Below are 15,670 nucleotides of genomic sequence, written 5' to 3' on the forward strand. Positions count from 1 at the left end.
GGGGCACTGATACACAGTATCAGTGTGAGTAATATTCATATTCAGGTGTTCAGAAACCTACTTCTATGAAAGGAAGGTGAGCAAGAATGAGCTTGGTAGCTACGTTCCCTCCATCACCATTCTCATTACCCTCCTTGTGTTCAGGTGGAGGTAGAGAGCATCTTCTATCTGTGAAGGCTTTCCATGCAACTGGCAAGCCATTATGCAAAGAGTCTTCAAGAATAGCAAAAGCCCCCTGCTTCAGAAGTTTTCCCTGAACATGAGGAAGGTAAGAGAAAGGAGATTGGGCCAAGGGAGGGGGGGCAGTTAGCCTGCTTGTTCTCACTCTCCCTTCTCACGTCTAAGTAAGTTTCTCAATCCCTAAGAATGCACTTTGTGTAACTGACTTCTGTACCTCTGCCTCTTGCTGGTAAAAATGGTCCACTAATGGTCTCGCATCTAGGCTTAATCTACAGCAAGCAGGATATTGCACTATGAAAGTGGTATGAAAGCGGTCTATGGCACTGACAACCAACAGTTGTCAGTGCACTTCAATACTGCTATAAAGCAGTAGTGTGGCTCCTGCCTTTTATATACTGCTTTCATATCACTCTCATAGTGCAATATCCTGCTTGGTGTAGATTAGGCCCTAGAAACCTCCAAAATCTTGCAGCCAGTATAATCTGTACCAAGCAGGATATTACATTATGAAAGCGGTATAGAAATGGCAGGAGCCACACTGCTGCTTTATAGAGGTATTGAAGTGCACTGGCAACTGCTTGGGCCGATTGACACATACCATATACCGCTTTCATGGTACAATATCCTGCTTGGTGTAGATTAGGCCCTGGTGAGGAAAAGGCAGGAGTTCAAAGGCATTCCTATCTTTACTATTTTATATATTTTGGCACAGAAAAGGAACTAATTATTATTAACTGTCAAAAACACAATTTATGAAACACGAAGATGAAACATTGCCATGACTCATCTTTGGAAATAAGAAGTGGTTTAGTGTAGTGGTTAAGTGCATGAGCTGTGTGCCCTGAAGTCCCCGGTTGCCATTCATTGAACTCGGGGTGGGGGTGGAGGATAAATCTGAGTTAACAAGCTTAGAATCATAACGTAAATCTGCAATTTGAGGTTAATAATATTGGCCTACCTTACAAGGCTGGTGTAAATATTACTGAGGTAGAGTAAGATATGCTACAGAAAATCTAGGTGTAGTTATTTGAAGAATGCTAAGAAAAAGAGAAGATATTTATTTTAATTGTTTTTTTTAAAAAAATTAGATTGCTTTTAAGGATAGAACCCTCTCAAGGCAGATATATTGGTACTATGGTATTATGCTGCCTTACGTTGTAGAAGCTAAAGGCATCATACATAATCCCACCACCACCACCACCATTTTATTCTCAGAACAACCCTGCAAGGTAGTTAAACTCAGAGTGACTGGCACAAAATCACCCAGTGAACTTCATGACTGAATGGTGATTTGACTGTGTATCTCCTCAGTCCAGTGCTTCCCAACCAAGCAAAAGACATTGTGCAGTTATTCCATTGTGTGTGTGTGTGTAAAGAAAGAGATCAAGAAATATTGTGAAAACACAGAAGGGTTAGAAATAGAAGAAAATGTCATCTGGACACACCCACTCACCCAAAATTTCCATGAATGAGGCATGGTGATTGCAGGAAAAAGCACCATTAGGAGCAATCCTATGCCCCCAAGACATTGTTTGATGGGCCGTAGGATAGTTTGTATTCCCCTCTCCGTGGTCACACACAGTGCTCCAACCTCCGAAGGGGGATTTAGAGATCTGGCCCCACTCACTTCACAGCTGACATGGAAAGAATTGTGCTGGCTAGCCTTAATAGAAGGTTGTGAAAGCAACCTCAGAGAGCGAGAGAAAGGGGGTGCTTTTGTGAGTGGATTGGGGAGGAGACTGGAGAGGCCAAGATATGAGCTATCCTTAGCCTCTTTCAGCCTCCTGCCCTGCCCCTCCCACCTGTCTAGGAAAAAATTCAGGGAAAAGGCTGGGACAGCGAAGATCACCTCTGCTGCTCCTCCTGCCCTGCATGATCAGGAGCTTCCAAGTTTGAGGGTTTTTTATTGCACCCTTAGTCCACTTTACCAGCTTTCCCCAACCTGGTGCCCTCCAGATGTTGTAAACAACAACTCCTAGCATCCACATGGCTGGATGGCAGCACATCTGGAGAGCAACAGGTTGGGGAAAACTGCACTATACTATACTGGCTATGTTTATAGATCACTCATTTTCATCTGTATCATTGAGTTTGCTCTCAATTATTGACAATAGGTCAATAAACACTCTTCAAATGAGAGAGACAACTCTAACAAAAGTTAAAGTAATCTTATGTCTTGCTGGTTTCAATAGAAGAGAATTACAGCATATTCCTACAGACATTTTATTTATTTATTTATTATTACATTTATATACCGCACCATAGCCGAAGCTCTCTGGGCGGTTTACTTCTCAGAAATAAGTCTGGTTAAGCTCAATATTAATGAGCTTAATATTATCACCCTTAATGCCCATCAAAGAATTCAAACAAGAGAGAGGCTATATAAATGTTTTGAGTGTGGAAAAAGCTTCTGTCACAGAGGAACTCTCTTTGCACATGAAAGAACCCACACAGGAGAGAAGCCATATAAATGTATGGAATGTGGGGAAAGCTTCAGCCATAGTGTGACCTTGAGTAGACATCAAAGAACCCACACGGGAGAAACCATACAAATGTGTGGAGTGTGGGGAAAGCTTCAACTGTAGTGGGACCTTGAGTAGACATCAAAGAACCCACACAGGAGAAACCATACAAATGTGTGGAGTGTGGGAAAAGCTTTAGCCGTACATTCACCTTTACTTTGTATCAAAGAATTCACAGAGGTGAAAAACCATTTCTGTGTATGGAGTGTGGAAAAAGCTTCTCTCAAAAGCCTAACCTTTATCAACATAAATGTATTCACAGAAGGCAGACACCACAGCAATGAATGTTAATACTGTTGTTTTTATGCTTTATATGTTTTTAAACTTTGTATATTTGTTTTTAATGTTTACTGCTTTTAACTTTTGTAAACTGCCCAGAGAGCTTCGGCTATGGGGCGGTATATAAATGCAATAAATAAACAAATAAATAATAAATAAATAGGGTTTATTCTCAAGTAAGTGGGTCTAGGATTGCAGCCTAAAGTGTTCAGGGCTGCTTCCAGTTGGAAGGCTCTTAAGGCTTTTCTACACAAGGTATTTATCATACACTTGTAATTCCCTACTCATTGTTCTTTATGGGTTCTTTAGACAACATTGTGACCCTCCAGTTTCATGTTTGTGTCTAATGAGCGCTTTGACTGAGTTTTTTTTTAGAGCAGGGGAAATGCAGTATTTAGTTGTGAAATTGAAAGAAAATGTTTTCAATTGTGTATTTGCACTATTCCTCTATACCACAGTGCCACCTAGAGGCTATGTACCAGAAAAGCAGGAAAGGAAACATTCTGCGTAATGCTCAGATCTCAATACTGCGACAAAAGCAAAAGTAGTCACGTCAGATTAACAGCCAATTAACAGTCATGTGCAGAAAGGTTCCTAGAGCTAGTGATCAAAACGCATTGTGCGGCTGTTCTATGTTTTTCTCACTGGAGGGTCACGAATAGAAAATGTCATTGTCTGGATCCCCATAAGCATTCATGAAGAAGGGAAGGTGATGGCACCATCAGAGCCTCACCTGGAACTGGAAGCACTGTAACTTTGGTTGGATCGTGTGCTGGGTGGCCAGGTGTCCTCTTTAATAGAGGACCATCCTCTATTTGAAAGGCTGCCCTGATGGATTATGATTGAAAGAACTGTAAGAATTGTTGCCCATCAACAGCACCTGGGCTGCAGATGGAACAGGAAAATACACAGGTCGCCTGGGCCAGATCTATACCACCTCGTGTCATCTCAATACAATCCTATTATGGTGAATAAAAATTCTATTTCTCAATGTGCAGCTCTATATATACTCCCAACATTGCAGCATAAACTTTCCACAAATTTCGAAATGTGCATCTCTCCATAGAAGTTAGTGTACGCAAATGTTCCTTGAAATGGTGGTGGTGGTGGGGATTTTATCGCCTACAACGACTTGAAAAGTGAAGCCCAAAATGCTGCTTTCTCCGACGGAGGCTTTCAAAGGAGGGGGGCTGGGCTGGGCTGGGCTGGGGGTCTCCGCTTTGGAAGCGGAGCCGCGTCCGCCGCTCCTGCGGCTGCTCTCCAAGCATCTCTCCACACCCCGCAAGTGGACCGAAAAACGCGCCCTGCAGAAGAAGAAGACGACGTCCCCTGGCCCCACCTGCCTGAAAGTAAAGCCACCGACTTACCTTGGCTGAGGAGCAGCAGCAGCAGCAGCAGAGCCGGGCAAGGCACGCCTCGTCCTCGCGCGCCCATAGTTCCCAGAGGAGCGGTGGGGGGGAGAGAGCCCTGGCGACGGCACAAGGTGCGAGCGAGGCGGCGCAAGGTGCAGCTCGGCCGCGGGACGAGCGCGTCGCTTTGGCCGAGGCGGCGTTAATGAGCGAGGCGCGCTCGCCTCAGCAGCTCCGCCCCGCTCCTGAAAGAGTTCCCGGGGAAGGGAAGAGCCAGGAAAAACCCTCCCTTGCGGCTATTCTTTCCCGACCAGCGCCGCCGCCGCCTACGAACTCTGCCCCCTGCCCCAGATACAAAAGTCTCTCTCAAGTCAAACGTCCCGCCCCAAACGCACCATATTGTTTGCCTGGACTCGCCCTCCTTCACCTGCCTCGTCAATAAAGCTGCTCGCCGCCCACGGTTCCGTGCCCACAACTTCCAGCCGCGTTGGGGCCTGGGCCAGAAGCGAGGGCAACGGAGGACCTGTTTTGGCGTGAGCCGAGCCAGCAAGGCATGAGTTGTGTGGTTTTTCTTTTCTTTTCACGGTACACCGAACCAGAACTGTGGGAAGCAGCTGTGCGAAAGACATGCCCAGTAAAGGGCCAATTATGCGCCGCAGTGTATGCTGTGCTAAAGCGATACGGCGTTGTGCTTTAGATTTGATTGTTCTGGCGTTTTAGGTAGTATTGGTTATCGGAAGTGTAAATTATTATTAATTTTATTTCAATAGTTGAAGCTCGCTGGGCGGTTCACAAAAATGCACATCAGAATATATACACACACATACAAAATGTACAATAATTTGAGCAGCTAAGATGGATTTACAACAAGATACAGGACCTGATAGAAAAAGTGGAAATAAATGCCCCCATCAAATGCTTGGGAGTAGAGGACAGTCTTAAACTGGTGCCAAAAAGATGACAGTATTGACGCTAGGTGGACCTCAGTGGGGAGAGAACTCCATAATCGGGCCACCACTGACAAGGCACAAACTCTTTTTTTCACATTCTAAGCCTTCCTCAGAGGAAAGCCTCTGATATTGATCCTAGTGTCTCAGGAGGCACATGTCGGCAGAGGTGTTCTTAGAAATGAGAGACTAAATCTTTGAAAATAAATAATCAGCAGCAACAAGGCCAGTCCTACCATTAAGAAGTAAAGAAGTATGAGGTGACCACTCCAGATGGCTGCTTAGAGGTCAGTAGTGGAACCTGGCAGTTGTCCTTCTGTCCTGCCCCCCACCCCATCCTGGGAACTAGCACACTGCCTTAGGAGTGGTGGGGGATGCTATCCTACTGCGAGTGTTGAAATAAGATTTAACTGCCAATCCTGCAGTACATGGGGTGGGGTGGGGTGCATCTTCTCTTTTACCTCAGACAGAAAATAATAACTTGGGACTGCTCTGTTAAACAGTTGTGTAGGAGCTGTGTCAACCTTTGCCTGAGACCTGTTTAAGGGTAAGACCTGTGAGTTAGGAAGTCCCAGGTTCAAACTTTGCCTTAACTATGAAGTCACTGGGTGGCCTTTCTCTGGGCCATACTTTCTCATCCTCAGCCTTTTGCTCTGCAATAGGAATACAGTTAGACTGGCTTGCCTTCCAAAGATGCTGTGTGGATTACTCTGATAATTTACATGAAGCACCTGGGACATTCTACAGTCTTATATAAATGCTATATTTTATATTCAATAAATGTGTAGAAGAACACATTTTGGCAGGTGTAGCTCCCTTGCTTCAATATGACAAGTTCCACCTGCAAAGATGATCTCGTCTACATAATTTATTTATTTATTTATTTATTACACTTCTATACCGCCCAATAGCCGAAGCTCTCTGGGCGGTTCACAAAAATTAAAACCATCATAAAACAACCAACAAGTTAAAAATACAAATACAAAATACAATATAAAAACCACAACCAGGATAAAACCACGCAGCAAAATTGATATAAGGTTAAAATACAGAGTTAAAACAGTATAATTTAAATTTAAGTTAAAATTAAGTGTTAAAATACTGAGTGAATAAAAAGGTCTTCAGCTGGCGACGAAAGGAGTACAGTGTAGGCGCCAGGCATAAGAGTATTGTTCTCCTTTACTACTGTAAAATGCAGTGGTCATGCCGCTAATCTCAGTCTGCCACTCGGATCAACATGATATTAGCAACCTATAGTGATGGCCACCAATTTGGATCACTGGAGGAGAAGGCTATCATGGCTACTAGTACTAAAGGCTATATGCTACCTCCAGTATCAAAGGCAGTAAGCCTATGTACACCAGTCGCTGGGGAACATGGGCGGGAGGGTGCTGTTTCACTGGTGTCCTGCTTGTGGGTTCCTAGTCAACAGCTGGTTGGCCACTGTGTGAACAGAGTGCTCGATTAGATGAACCCTTGGTCTGATCCAGCATGGCTCCTCTTATGTTCTTAACCTCTCCATGTATTTTTTAGGTGTCAGCTGCAATAAATCACTTTGGCTAGTACTTTAGAACAAACAAGCACCACTTTCTCAAAGCAGCGCTATAAACCTTTCTACAAGCACATTCCTACAAACCATTCCTACAAGCAACACTCTTTCCCAAGTTACTGTGAAAATACATCTGTACATTCTTGCGAGGCACACTAGTGCTATTTTCTCTTGGTTGGCTCTACCACTAGGGAAGAGTGTGCTGTCTCCCTCAGGCAGCCTCTTTTGGATGTCACAAAAGGCATCCCAAATAACTAACCAAATAAAGGCATAGTGAAATAAGTTACAAATGATTTGTCACTGAACATATCATTACTGTATTTTTACTTCCAGGGAAAGGGAGAAGTGTTTGTGGGATTTTCTGCCTTGCATCTTAACTAAGGGCTCGAGCCCTTAAAGATTGTGCACAAGCAGAATGCAAGTCCCTGCGACACTCCTTCAAGGACAGTGCAGAATGTGCTATGCAAAGCTGCCAGTAGGACTCACACTGGTCATCCCTATCGTCCATGAATACATCAGTTGCCTGAAGATGCAGCTGAACAGAATTGACATCCATTTCACAGTGGGGAGAGGAGGACTACCATTTTGAATTTGGCTTGTAAAGCCCTTTACAGCCTGGGACCAACTTACTTTAAAGATTGCCTTCTTCCATATATACCTCACTGGACCTTGAGATCCTCTTCAGAGGAACTGCTCCATATACCCCTGTCAAGTGAAGTGAGAAGGGTACCTACTATGGAAAGGGCTTTCTCAGTGATGGCATCCTGACTTATGCCATAACCTTTCTAGAAAGGCTTACCTGATACCCTTTTTAATCATCTTTCACAGTACTTTTTTTGTTCACTTAACCCTTTTAAACAATTTGCACTATGTGTCGTGTGTGTATCTATGTAAGCTTTTTGGGTGATCTTACTTTTAACTGCTTAAGAAAGGAAAGATTCGAAGGCTACATTTTATTCTGAGTGTTATATTTAAAATATTGCATTGTTTTTTATTTAATCCCCAGTTCTGTAAGCTACCCAGAGAACAGATGTTGATAGGTAGAGATATAAATATGATAAATAAAAACAACAAATACTTTAAATGCCCTTTAAGGATTTCTAAGTATTTTGCATTTAAGGTTTTCCATGTATTTGCATTTTGAGGTGAACAGGTGAGGTTTCTCCCTGGCCCGTGCATTGCAGAAGCAACCAGGCAATGCTTCCACATGCAGCTCTGTAAAGGACGTAATGAAACTGGTGCAGAACATACTGAAAAGACAGGAAGAGTTGCTCAGTATCCTGGAAAATGTGGGGGTGTATTCCCTCCCCTCTGTGATGCTTCTTTTTGTTATCAGTGATGATGCTACATGGCCAAATCCGATTTGCTACATAGCACCATGATGCTATCTCACTCACTACATGAACCCTAGTTGGCTAGCACCATATGACGGAGAAGGGAAATTGGGGCCAGAGGACTACCAAACTGAAGTAAACTGAAACTCAATCCAGACAAGACGGAGGTACTGTTAGCGGGTAGTTCTTCTGTCCGGCGAGGTGATGTTTGCCCTGTCCTGGACGGGGTTGCACTCCCCCTAAAGGATCGGGTCCGTAGTTTGGGGGTGCTCTTGGATCCAGAACTGTCACTTGAGGCACAGGTGAACTCAGTGGCAAAGAGCACCTTTTATCAGCTCAGGCTGATATACCAGCTGCGCCCTTATCTGGACAGAGATAGCTTAGCTACAGTTATCCATGTTCTGATAACCTCTCGTTTGGATTACTGCAATGCGTTATACGTGGGGCTGCCTTTGAAAACGGTCCGGAAACTTCAACTGGTGCAAAACAGGGCAGCAAGGTTATTAACAGGGACTGGCCAGTGAGATCACATTACGCCAGTCCTTTTACAACTTCATTGGCTGCCAGTCCAGGTCCGGGCCCAATTCAAAGTGCTGGTATTGACATTTAAAGCCCTAAACGGTTTGGGGCCAGGTTATCTGAAGGAACGCCTCCTCCCATATGTACCTACCCGGACCTTAAGATCATCTACAGGGGCCCTTCTCCGTGAGCCCCTGCCAAAGGAAGTGAGGCAGGTGGCTACTAGGAGGAGGGCTTTCTCCGCTGTGTCACCCCGGTTGTGGAACGAGCTCCCCAGAGAGGTCCGCCTGGCGCCTACACTGTACTGCTTTCGTCGCCAGCTGAAGACCTTTTTATTCACTCAGTATTTTAACACTTAATTTTAACTTAAATTTAAATTTTACTGTTTTAACTCTGTATTTTAATCTTATATCAACTTTGCTGTGTGGTTTTATCCTGGTTGCGCTTTTTATATTGTATTTCATAATTGTGTTTTAACCTGTTGGGTGTTTTACTGTGGTTTTAATTTTTGTGAACCGCCCAGAGAGCTTCGGCTATTGGGCGGTATAAAATGTAATAATAATAATAATAAAAAAGTAACACTGTGGATATGAAAAAGGATACATGTGGCTATTTTGCACACCTAAATTTCTCTTTTAGCCTCTGAAATTTTCACAGACAATGAATTGGCCTAGCCTTTATTATAAGCTTGTCACTGACTGACCTAGAAGGAAGTAGTCACTATGTTCCTGTTCCCAGTCATCATAGACAGTTCACAACCTTTCCTGGCTAGAAAGCATCTTGTGTTCTAACAAACAAAATTCTCATGCTTCCACTCAGCCTACTGTTTGATACTACAAGTTTAATTATCTATCTATCTATCTATCTATCTATCTATCTATCTATCTATCTATCAATCTGTCTATCTATCTAAAGATTATTGAATTGGAAACCTAACTTCAAATAATAGAAACAGGGGTTTCCTCCTCCCAAAATAGGAGTGATTCCAGAAACCATTGTAAGGTAAATATTTCAGCTCCGCTGGTAATGATGAGTACAGACTTGCCTTTTAATAACTCACTCATTTATGACTACCATCTATGACATACACTGTTTTCTGTTTCCTGCAGTTACACACAACTGCAATGTCTAGCTTTGCACAGTCATTTCCAACTAGTTACATGTTAACCCTTGGTAGAAAGCAGTCATTCAACTTGTCATTAGTAATATAAACACAGACATGTAAACAATCTCCCTATGGGCATCTGATCATTTCCAAATGCTCTCATGGGGTGTTTCCCCACAAGGCTTTTATCATTCAATTGCCCTGCCTGAATCAGAGAATTTTTGAGAGGGGTGGGGGGAATGGATGACGATGTCTTCTACTTCGACCCCTCCTATGTTTTCCCATTGGCTTTTCCCACTTCTTTTTTCTTTTTTCTTTCTGCAAGAAATCCATTAAAGAAGAAAAGATAGAACAGCTGCATAATGCTACTGGATTGGTAGCACTAAGAACCATACATCTGGAAACACAGTTATATACAATAATGGAGCTGGGTTTGTATAGATGTATGGTGAAGAAAAAACAAAGACGTGGCAACAAATCATAAAACAGGGAGAGATGGTGACCTGGTTTGTTTGATCACCACAGCGGTGCCCACAGGTGCCACATTGCCAATTCAAGCCCCCATGACTCCTTGTGTGGGCCAAACCCAGCGAAGTTGACTTGTTAGTATGTTAAAAAATTACCCAACAGGCCATGGGTTCTGGGTGGTTTGTTAACCACCCCAGCAAGCCAACTTCACCAGGTGTGGTGGCATGAGAAGCCAAGGCTGGCGACGGTTATTATGCCAGCCTGCACGTAACTGGCATGCACAGGGTGGTTAACAAGCCTCCATGGTTTGTTAACTACCCTATGATGGTGCAAACCAGGTGATTGTGGTGTAATGGTTTGCATGTGGAATAGGACTGGGGAAACCTGGGTTCAATTTTCCACTCATCCACAAAGCTCACTGGGTGTCCCCGGGCCAGTCACTATCTCTCAGCTTAACCTACTTTGCAGGGTTTTTATGAAGATAAAATGGAGAGAGAAGAACCATCTGTATTCTGTACCACCTTGAGCTCCTTGCAGGAAAGGCAGGTGTAGTAAATAAAAGAATGTCACCTCTTTAAATTGCTTTTTGAAATTCCTAATATGGCAAATGGTAAAAGAAGCATCCAATTCCTCACATATGGGTTTCAGGTTAAAAGTGCAACACAAGATGCCTATTCACAAAGTTGGAAAAGGAGCAAACACTCCCAAATACAAAGGACACAAATATGTGTATTTCATCATAGTTACCTCCCTTCCTAGACCCAGTGACATCATTCTCAGTGTAACAGTAGCCTAAGGACATGAAAATCACTTATTGTGCCTTCTTTTTCTCACAGACACACTGCAGTCATTTTTTCCACACCCTGTTGCTGTGGGAGGAAAACTAGCAACTACTTTCCATAGAAAATCATTCTCCTTGGAGAAATATTAATCATGTCAGTTAATTATACTGAACAGTTTCACGTGTTTGTTAGGGAGTGTTCTTTACTTATCACATGGGTGCAAAGTTCAAAGCAGACTAAGGATGTTATTACGTACCTTATGTGTTCTCTCTATTTTTGATCACACCTAGGGCTGGCATCAAGGATGGGCATGGGTGGTCACCTGCTGAGGACTCACATCTCAGCAGGGGCCCCTTGATAAGAAGATGTCTTGCCAAAGTGCCCTGAAAAACCGGGAGCTAGCCCTGATCACACCACACAAATGTAGAATTTGTTTGAGTCTTCTAGCATTTGCTCCAATAAGGAAGGAGGAATAAGGAATAAGACACAGTTATCTTGGTAATGCAGAGGAATCCTTGATAAAAACCTTCCCCAATATCAGACTGTTTTAAATTAAACTTCCTTAGAAATGCAAATATCCTAAGAGAATTAACTTCAATTCAATTTCATTTGAGCTGGAGATTTGTACAATTTTGCCATTCCAAGTATTACAAACTAGATCCTGGGTTGCATAATTTGTTTGTTTTAGAGCTGTGCACAAGTGGTGTCTCAAAATTTGTGCATAGAGAAATTGGGCAGACAATTTCACCGAAGTTCTCCATGGGGAGGAGAAATTCTCCAACAATTTCTCAGAAGGAGGCATCACCATTGGCAAGGCTTGTAGAACAGTTTCTTTTTTCCTAAGGACTTTGGTGTCGTTGTTTTTGCATCAACTGTATTGGGATCCTGGCCCCCATTTTGCATCCTCCATAATGCCCCCTATAGCTAACCTCACTCCAAGGCATTGAGAGGAAGGAATGCAGCCACCACAAAAAATAATGGTTAAGAAAATGTGGAGAAAATTCTGAATCCTTTTATTTCTAGGGCGTAAGAAAAAGAAAAATCTCAGGAATTTCCTGGAAGATTTCTTTCTCCACGAAAGGGGCTGCCATTTTTTGCCTCATTTTCAGGGCAGTTTATAATTTACTTTGAATGTGTCTTGGTGGTGTTTTTGACCTTACGTAACCATTGTGAGATGGCTGAGGGTACCGTCCATATTTTTCTTTCTATTACACATCTCACTATTGCTCTAGTCTCCCTGCATTTCCTGATCTGAAAATGCTTATAGGAGGAATAAATACATGTCTTTCCCCTGGGCAGGAAGTGCATGAAGCCAAGGAGGCAAGACAGGACACTCACTCACATACTCCTCAGCCATCTCATAAGTAAGGTAAGCACAACAACCCTGAACCAAACCCATGAGAATTTCTCCAAAATGTCTTGTCCTTTGAATTTCTTTTCAAAAGCAATTTCTTTCCTATCAAATTGAATAAGAATGGTCAAAATTTTCGTAGGAGAAATTTTCAGCACAACACTAATTTGTTTCCCATAGTCCAGTGTGGCCAAGGAAGAGAATGCAAACATGGAAGGATGTGGCTCTCCAATGCTGGATTTTTGGCTTTTGGGTGTCCTTGGCCAAGGCACCATCTGTGGTCTCCTCCCTCAGTGAATCTACTTTCTCACAGCCAGTGCCATCATCTGTTATTTCTCCTCACCCTCTTTCTCATGATGGCTTTGATGTGGCCAATGAGCAATTAGGCAGTGGCATCTACTTCACAGCACCTCTGTTGTCTGGGACAGAGCAAGAGGCAGGTTAAAATGGTGAAGAAGAGCAGCAACTCCACGGGGCTGTTAGTGGATCCCTCCTGGGGTATTGTGTATTTGTGTGGGTGATTTTAGTTATTTGTTTTTATACTATGCTTCAATTAAGGTTTTATTGTTAGCTATAATATGTATTTTATTGTTAGCTGTCTTGAGCACCATTTTTTTTGGCAGAAAGGCAGGATAGGAATAATAATAATAATAATAATAATAATAATAATAATAATAATATATTTCTAACCCACCTCTCCATTCTGATTGAGGCGGGGAACAACAGCAAATATAAAATACATAAAATATTAATCAAAACGCAGTATACATTATTAAAACCTCCTAAAAACATACTAAAACATACTAAAAGCATCCTAAAATTCCACTGGATAGGCCTGGCAGAAGAGATCAGTCTTTATACTGTAGCTTTCTTAAATGCTAAAAAACTGTTAAGTTGATGAATCTCCTCTGGCAGGCCATTCCACAGTCTGGGAGCAGCAGAGGAAAAGGTCCTCTGGGTAATACCTGTCAGCCTAGTTTTGGCTGGCTGAAGGAAGTTCAATCATTCAATTAATTAAACTTTCCCACTGCCCATCTGTCATCACGGGCATTCCGATAGACAAGGCTATCAATGGCTACTAGGCCTGATGGCTATGTGCTACCTCCAGTATCCGAGGCAGTAAGCCTGTGTGCACCAGTTGCTGGGGAACATGGGTGGCAGGGCGCTGTTGCACTATGTCCTGCTTTGTTGGTCCCTGGCCGACAGCTGGTTGGCCACTGTGTGAAAAGAGTGCTGGACTACATGGAAGTTCGGTCTGATCCAGCATGGGACCTTTTATGTTCTTATGCATATCACAGTTTTAAATGTTAAGTTCAAATAAATAGCAGGTCAACATCCAATTATATCCTTCTGCCAATGGAGTGGTTTCCTCCTTTTTCTCTATCCCCCTGCAGCCCCATGTGGAGAAGATGAGAAAGTTCCATTGCATGAACGGACTTTCAATTGTGCAATGTTGGATGTAGTCTTAGCTTCTGAGGAATACTGATGAACAAACCTCAGAAACAAGGCCTTCCCAGTCACATTGGAGGCCTTCTGCAAATCGTTAACCTTGGTATGATTCCCAAAACAAATAGAATGTTTATAATAACCATAGACCTCTCACTTCAAATCGTTTTGGGGTTGGCCACTTTCTTAGCACACTATAAGACTGTTGCAATTTATATCTTATCAATTGTTTTTTGTTTGCATACTTCAACTTAGGACAGAATTTGTATCTTAAAAATCGCATTGGTTATTTAAACACACAAAGCCAAAATAATTCATGGCACATCTTTAAACAAACTTTGAAGGAGCTTATTAATATTGTGAAGCCGGCTCTTTAAGCCTAATACCAATAGCTCATGAACGGAAAAAAGAGTAGAAACCTACAAAATGTGGAAGACTGTTTATTTCATATGACAATTTTCATATAAAAATGGCCCAGTTTTACTGTTTTAGCACATTGGAAAAAACAATTCTTACACCTTTTGTTGGCTTCCATGGCATCCAATTGTGCTAAGAGAATGTTGTTTCAAGACAGACTTGTATTCTGGCTTTCCTTTCTGTAGAAACTAAAATGCTTTTTTTCTTTTTAATACTCTTGCCTTCAGATGTTCAGACTGGTGAATTGTATATCATAAAGGAGCAGGATATTGCTTCTAAGATAAGATGATTCAACCTAGACATTTCATCTGATAAAGCCACGCTGTTCGTGCGTAAAATTGTTCATCCTGCAGTAATACAAAATATTTCAACATCTGCCTTCCGAGGAATGCTGCTCTCAGTGTGGGAGTGACCAGTGAGTAATTTGAAGGGGCTGCAGCAGGAGGCAGGAAAGCACCATTGTACAAGCAGAACTCAATTTGCAATCTTAGGATCCAAGTCATAATGTTATGGCATTTCTACTATTTTATCTTGGCTAACAAAAGATTTTTTTAAAACTTTCTTGTTGTGAAATTGTGAGTACATATTAGTCAGAAACTCGGAGGTTAATACAAACACAGACTAAATTAGAGAGAGGGACGCATATACGGAGTGTGCTCAATTTCTTTTTAATGGGGAAATGCAGAGAAAAATATACGACAACCCCCCACACACAAATAATTGTGAAGAAAGCTCTTTTCTTCTAATATTCCCTGTCTCAAGTAAGCTGTGCAACACCAATGACATACTACCCTTTAGTACCCATTTCACTTCTTCACCTGTAGTGTAGAAACTGTTTTCTAACTTTCATGAAGACACTTCGGTTTATCCTCTGCTGATCCTAAAGATGTGTCTAATTAAACATTTTTGCATTTCCATTTAACCAAACTTCATATTATCTGGATATATCGGTAGCCTTGAAGAGTCCAATCCTGCTCCCCCAACATATGTAGGTAGAGAAAGAGCTTGTGGCAGAGTATCTCGCCCAACAGGGCTAAAGCAGAACTCTCCATTCCTTGATATGCTGCACTGGACCAGCTGCAGCAGTGTCTGAGGATTCCTTTGCAATCCAATATGCACAGGCTATTATCCAAAGGAATAAGAGGTAGGCCTTATGTGGGTCCCAAGGATAAACAAACAGTACATTGGAGATACAGGACTTCTCTTCAATGACTCACATAGGCAAGACTGCAGCTTGCTTGGTTCAGTGCTGATATGGAGAAGTTTCTCCTGGGCTCCTATTGAGAGCTGTTCCCTAATCTACACTCTGCATGTATGTGCACACATAGGTCTCGTCTACACCAGGCAGGATATTGCAGTATGAAAGTGGTATATAAAAGGCAGGAGCCACACCAAACAGGATATAGCAGTATGAAAGTGGTC

The 15,670-nt window shown here is 42.5% G+C and overlaps 1 protein-coding gene across 1 annotated transcript in view; it reads right to left on the reverse strand.

Moving 5' to 3' along the window:
- Window positions 1–4,416, reverse strand: part of ITGA2 (integrin subunit alpha 2) — a 74,566-nt gene extending 70,150 nt beyond the window's left edge. Inside the window, exon 1 of the mRNA XM_063128084.1 lies at window positions 4,349–4,416. Within this exon, the coding sequence (XP_062984154.1) occupies window positions 4,349–4,415 (67 nt within the window). The 5' untranslated portion in view covers window position 4,416. The remainder of the gene's footprint in view (window positions 1–4,348) is intronic.
- Window positions 4,417–15,670: the final 11,254 nt, after the last annotated feature.

This window comes from Elgaria multicarinata, chromosome 6 (genome assembly GCF_023053635.1).
Source record: "Elgaria multicarinata webbii isolate HBS135686 ecotype San Diego chromosome 6, rElgMul1.1.pri, whole genome shotgun sequence".
Taxonomy (NCBI): domain Eukaryota; kingdom Metazoa; phylum Chordata; class Lepidosauria; order Squamata; family Anguidae; genus Elgaria; species Elgaria multicarinata.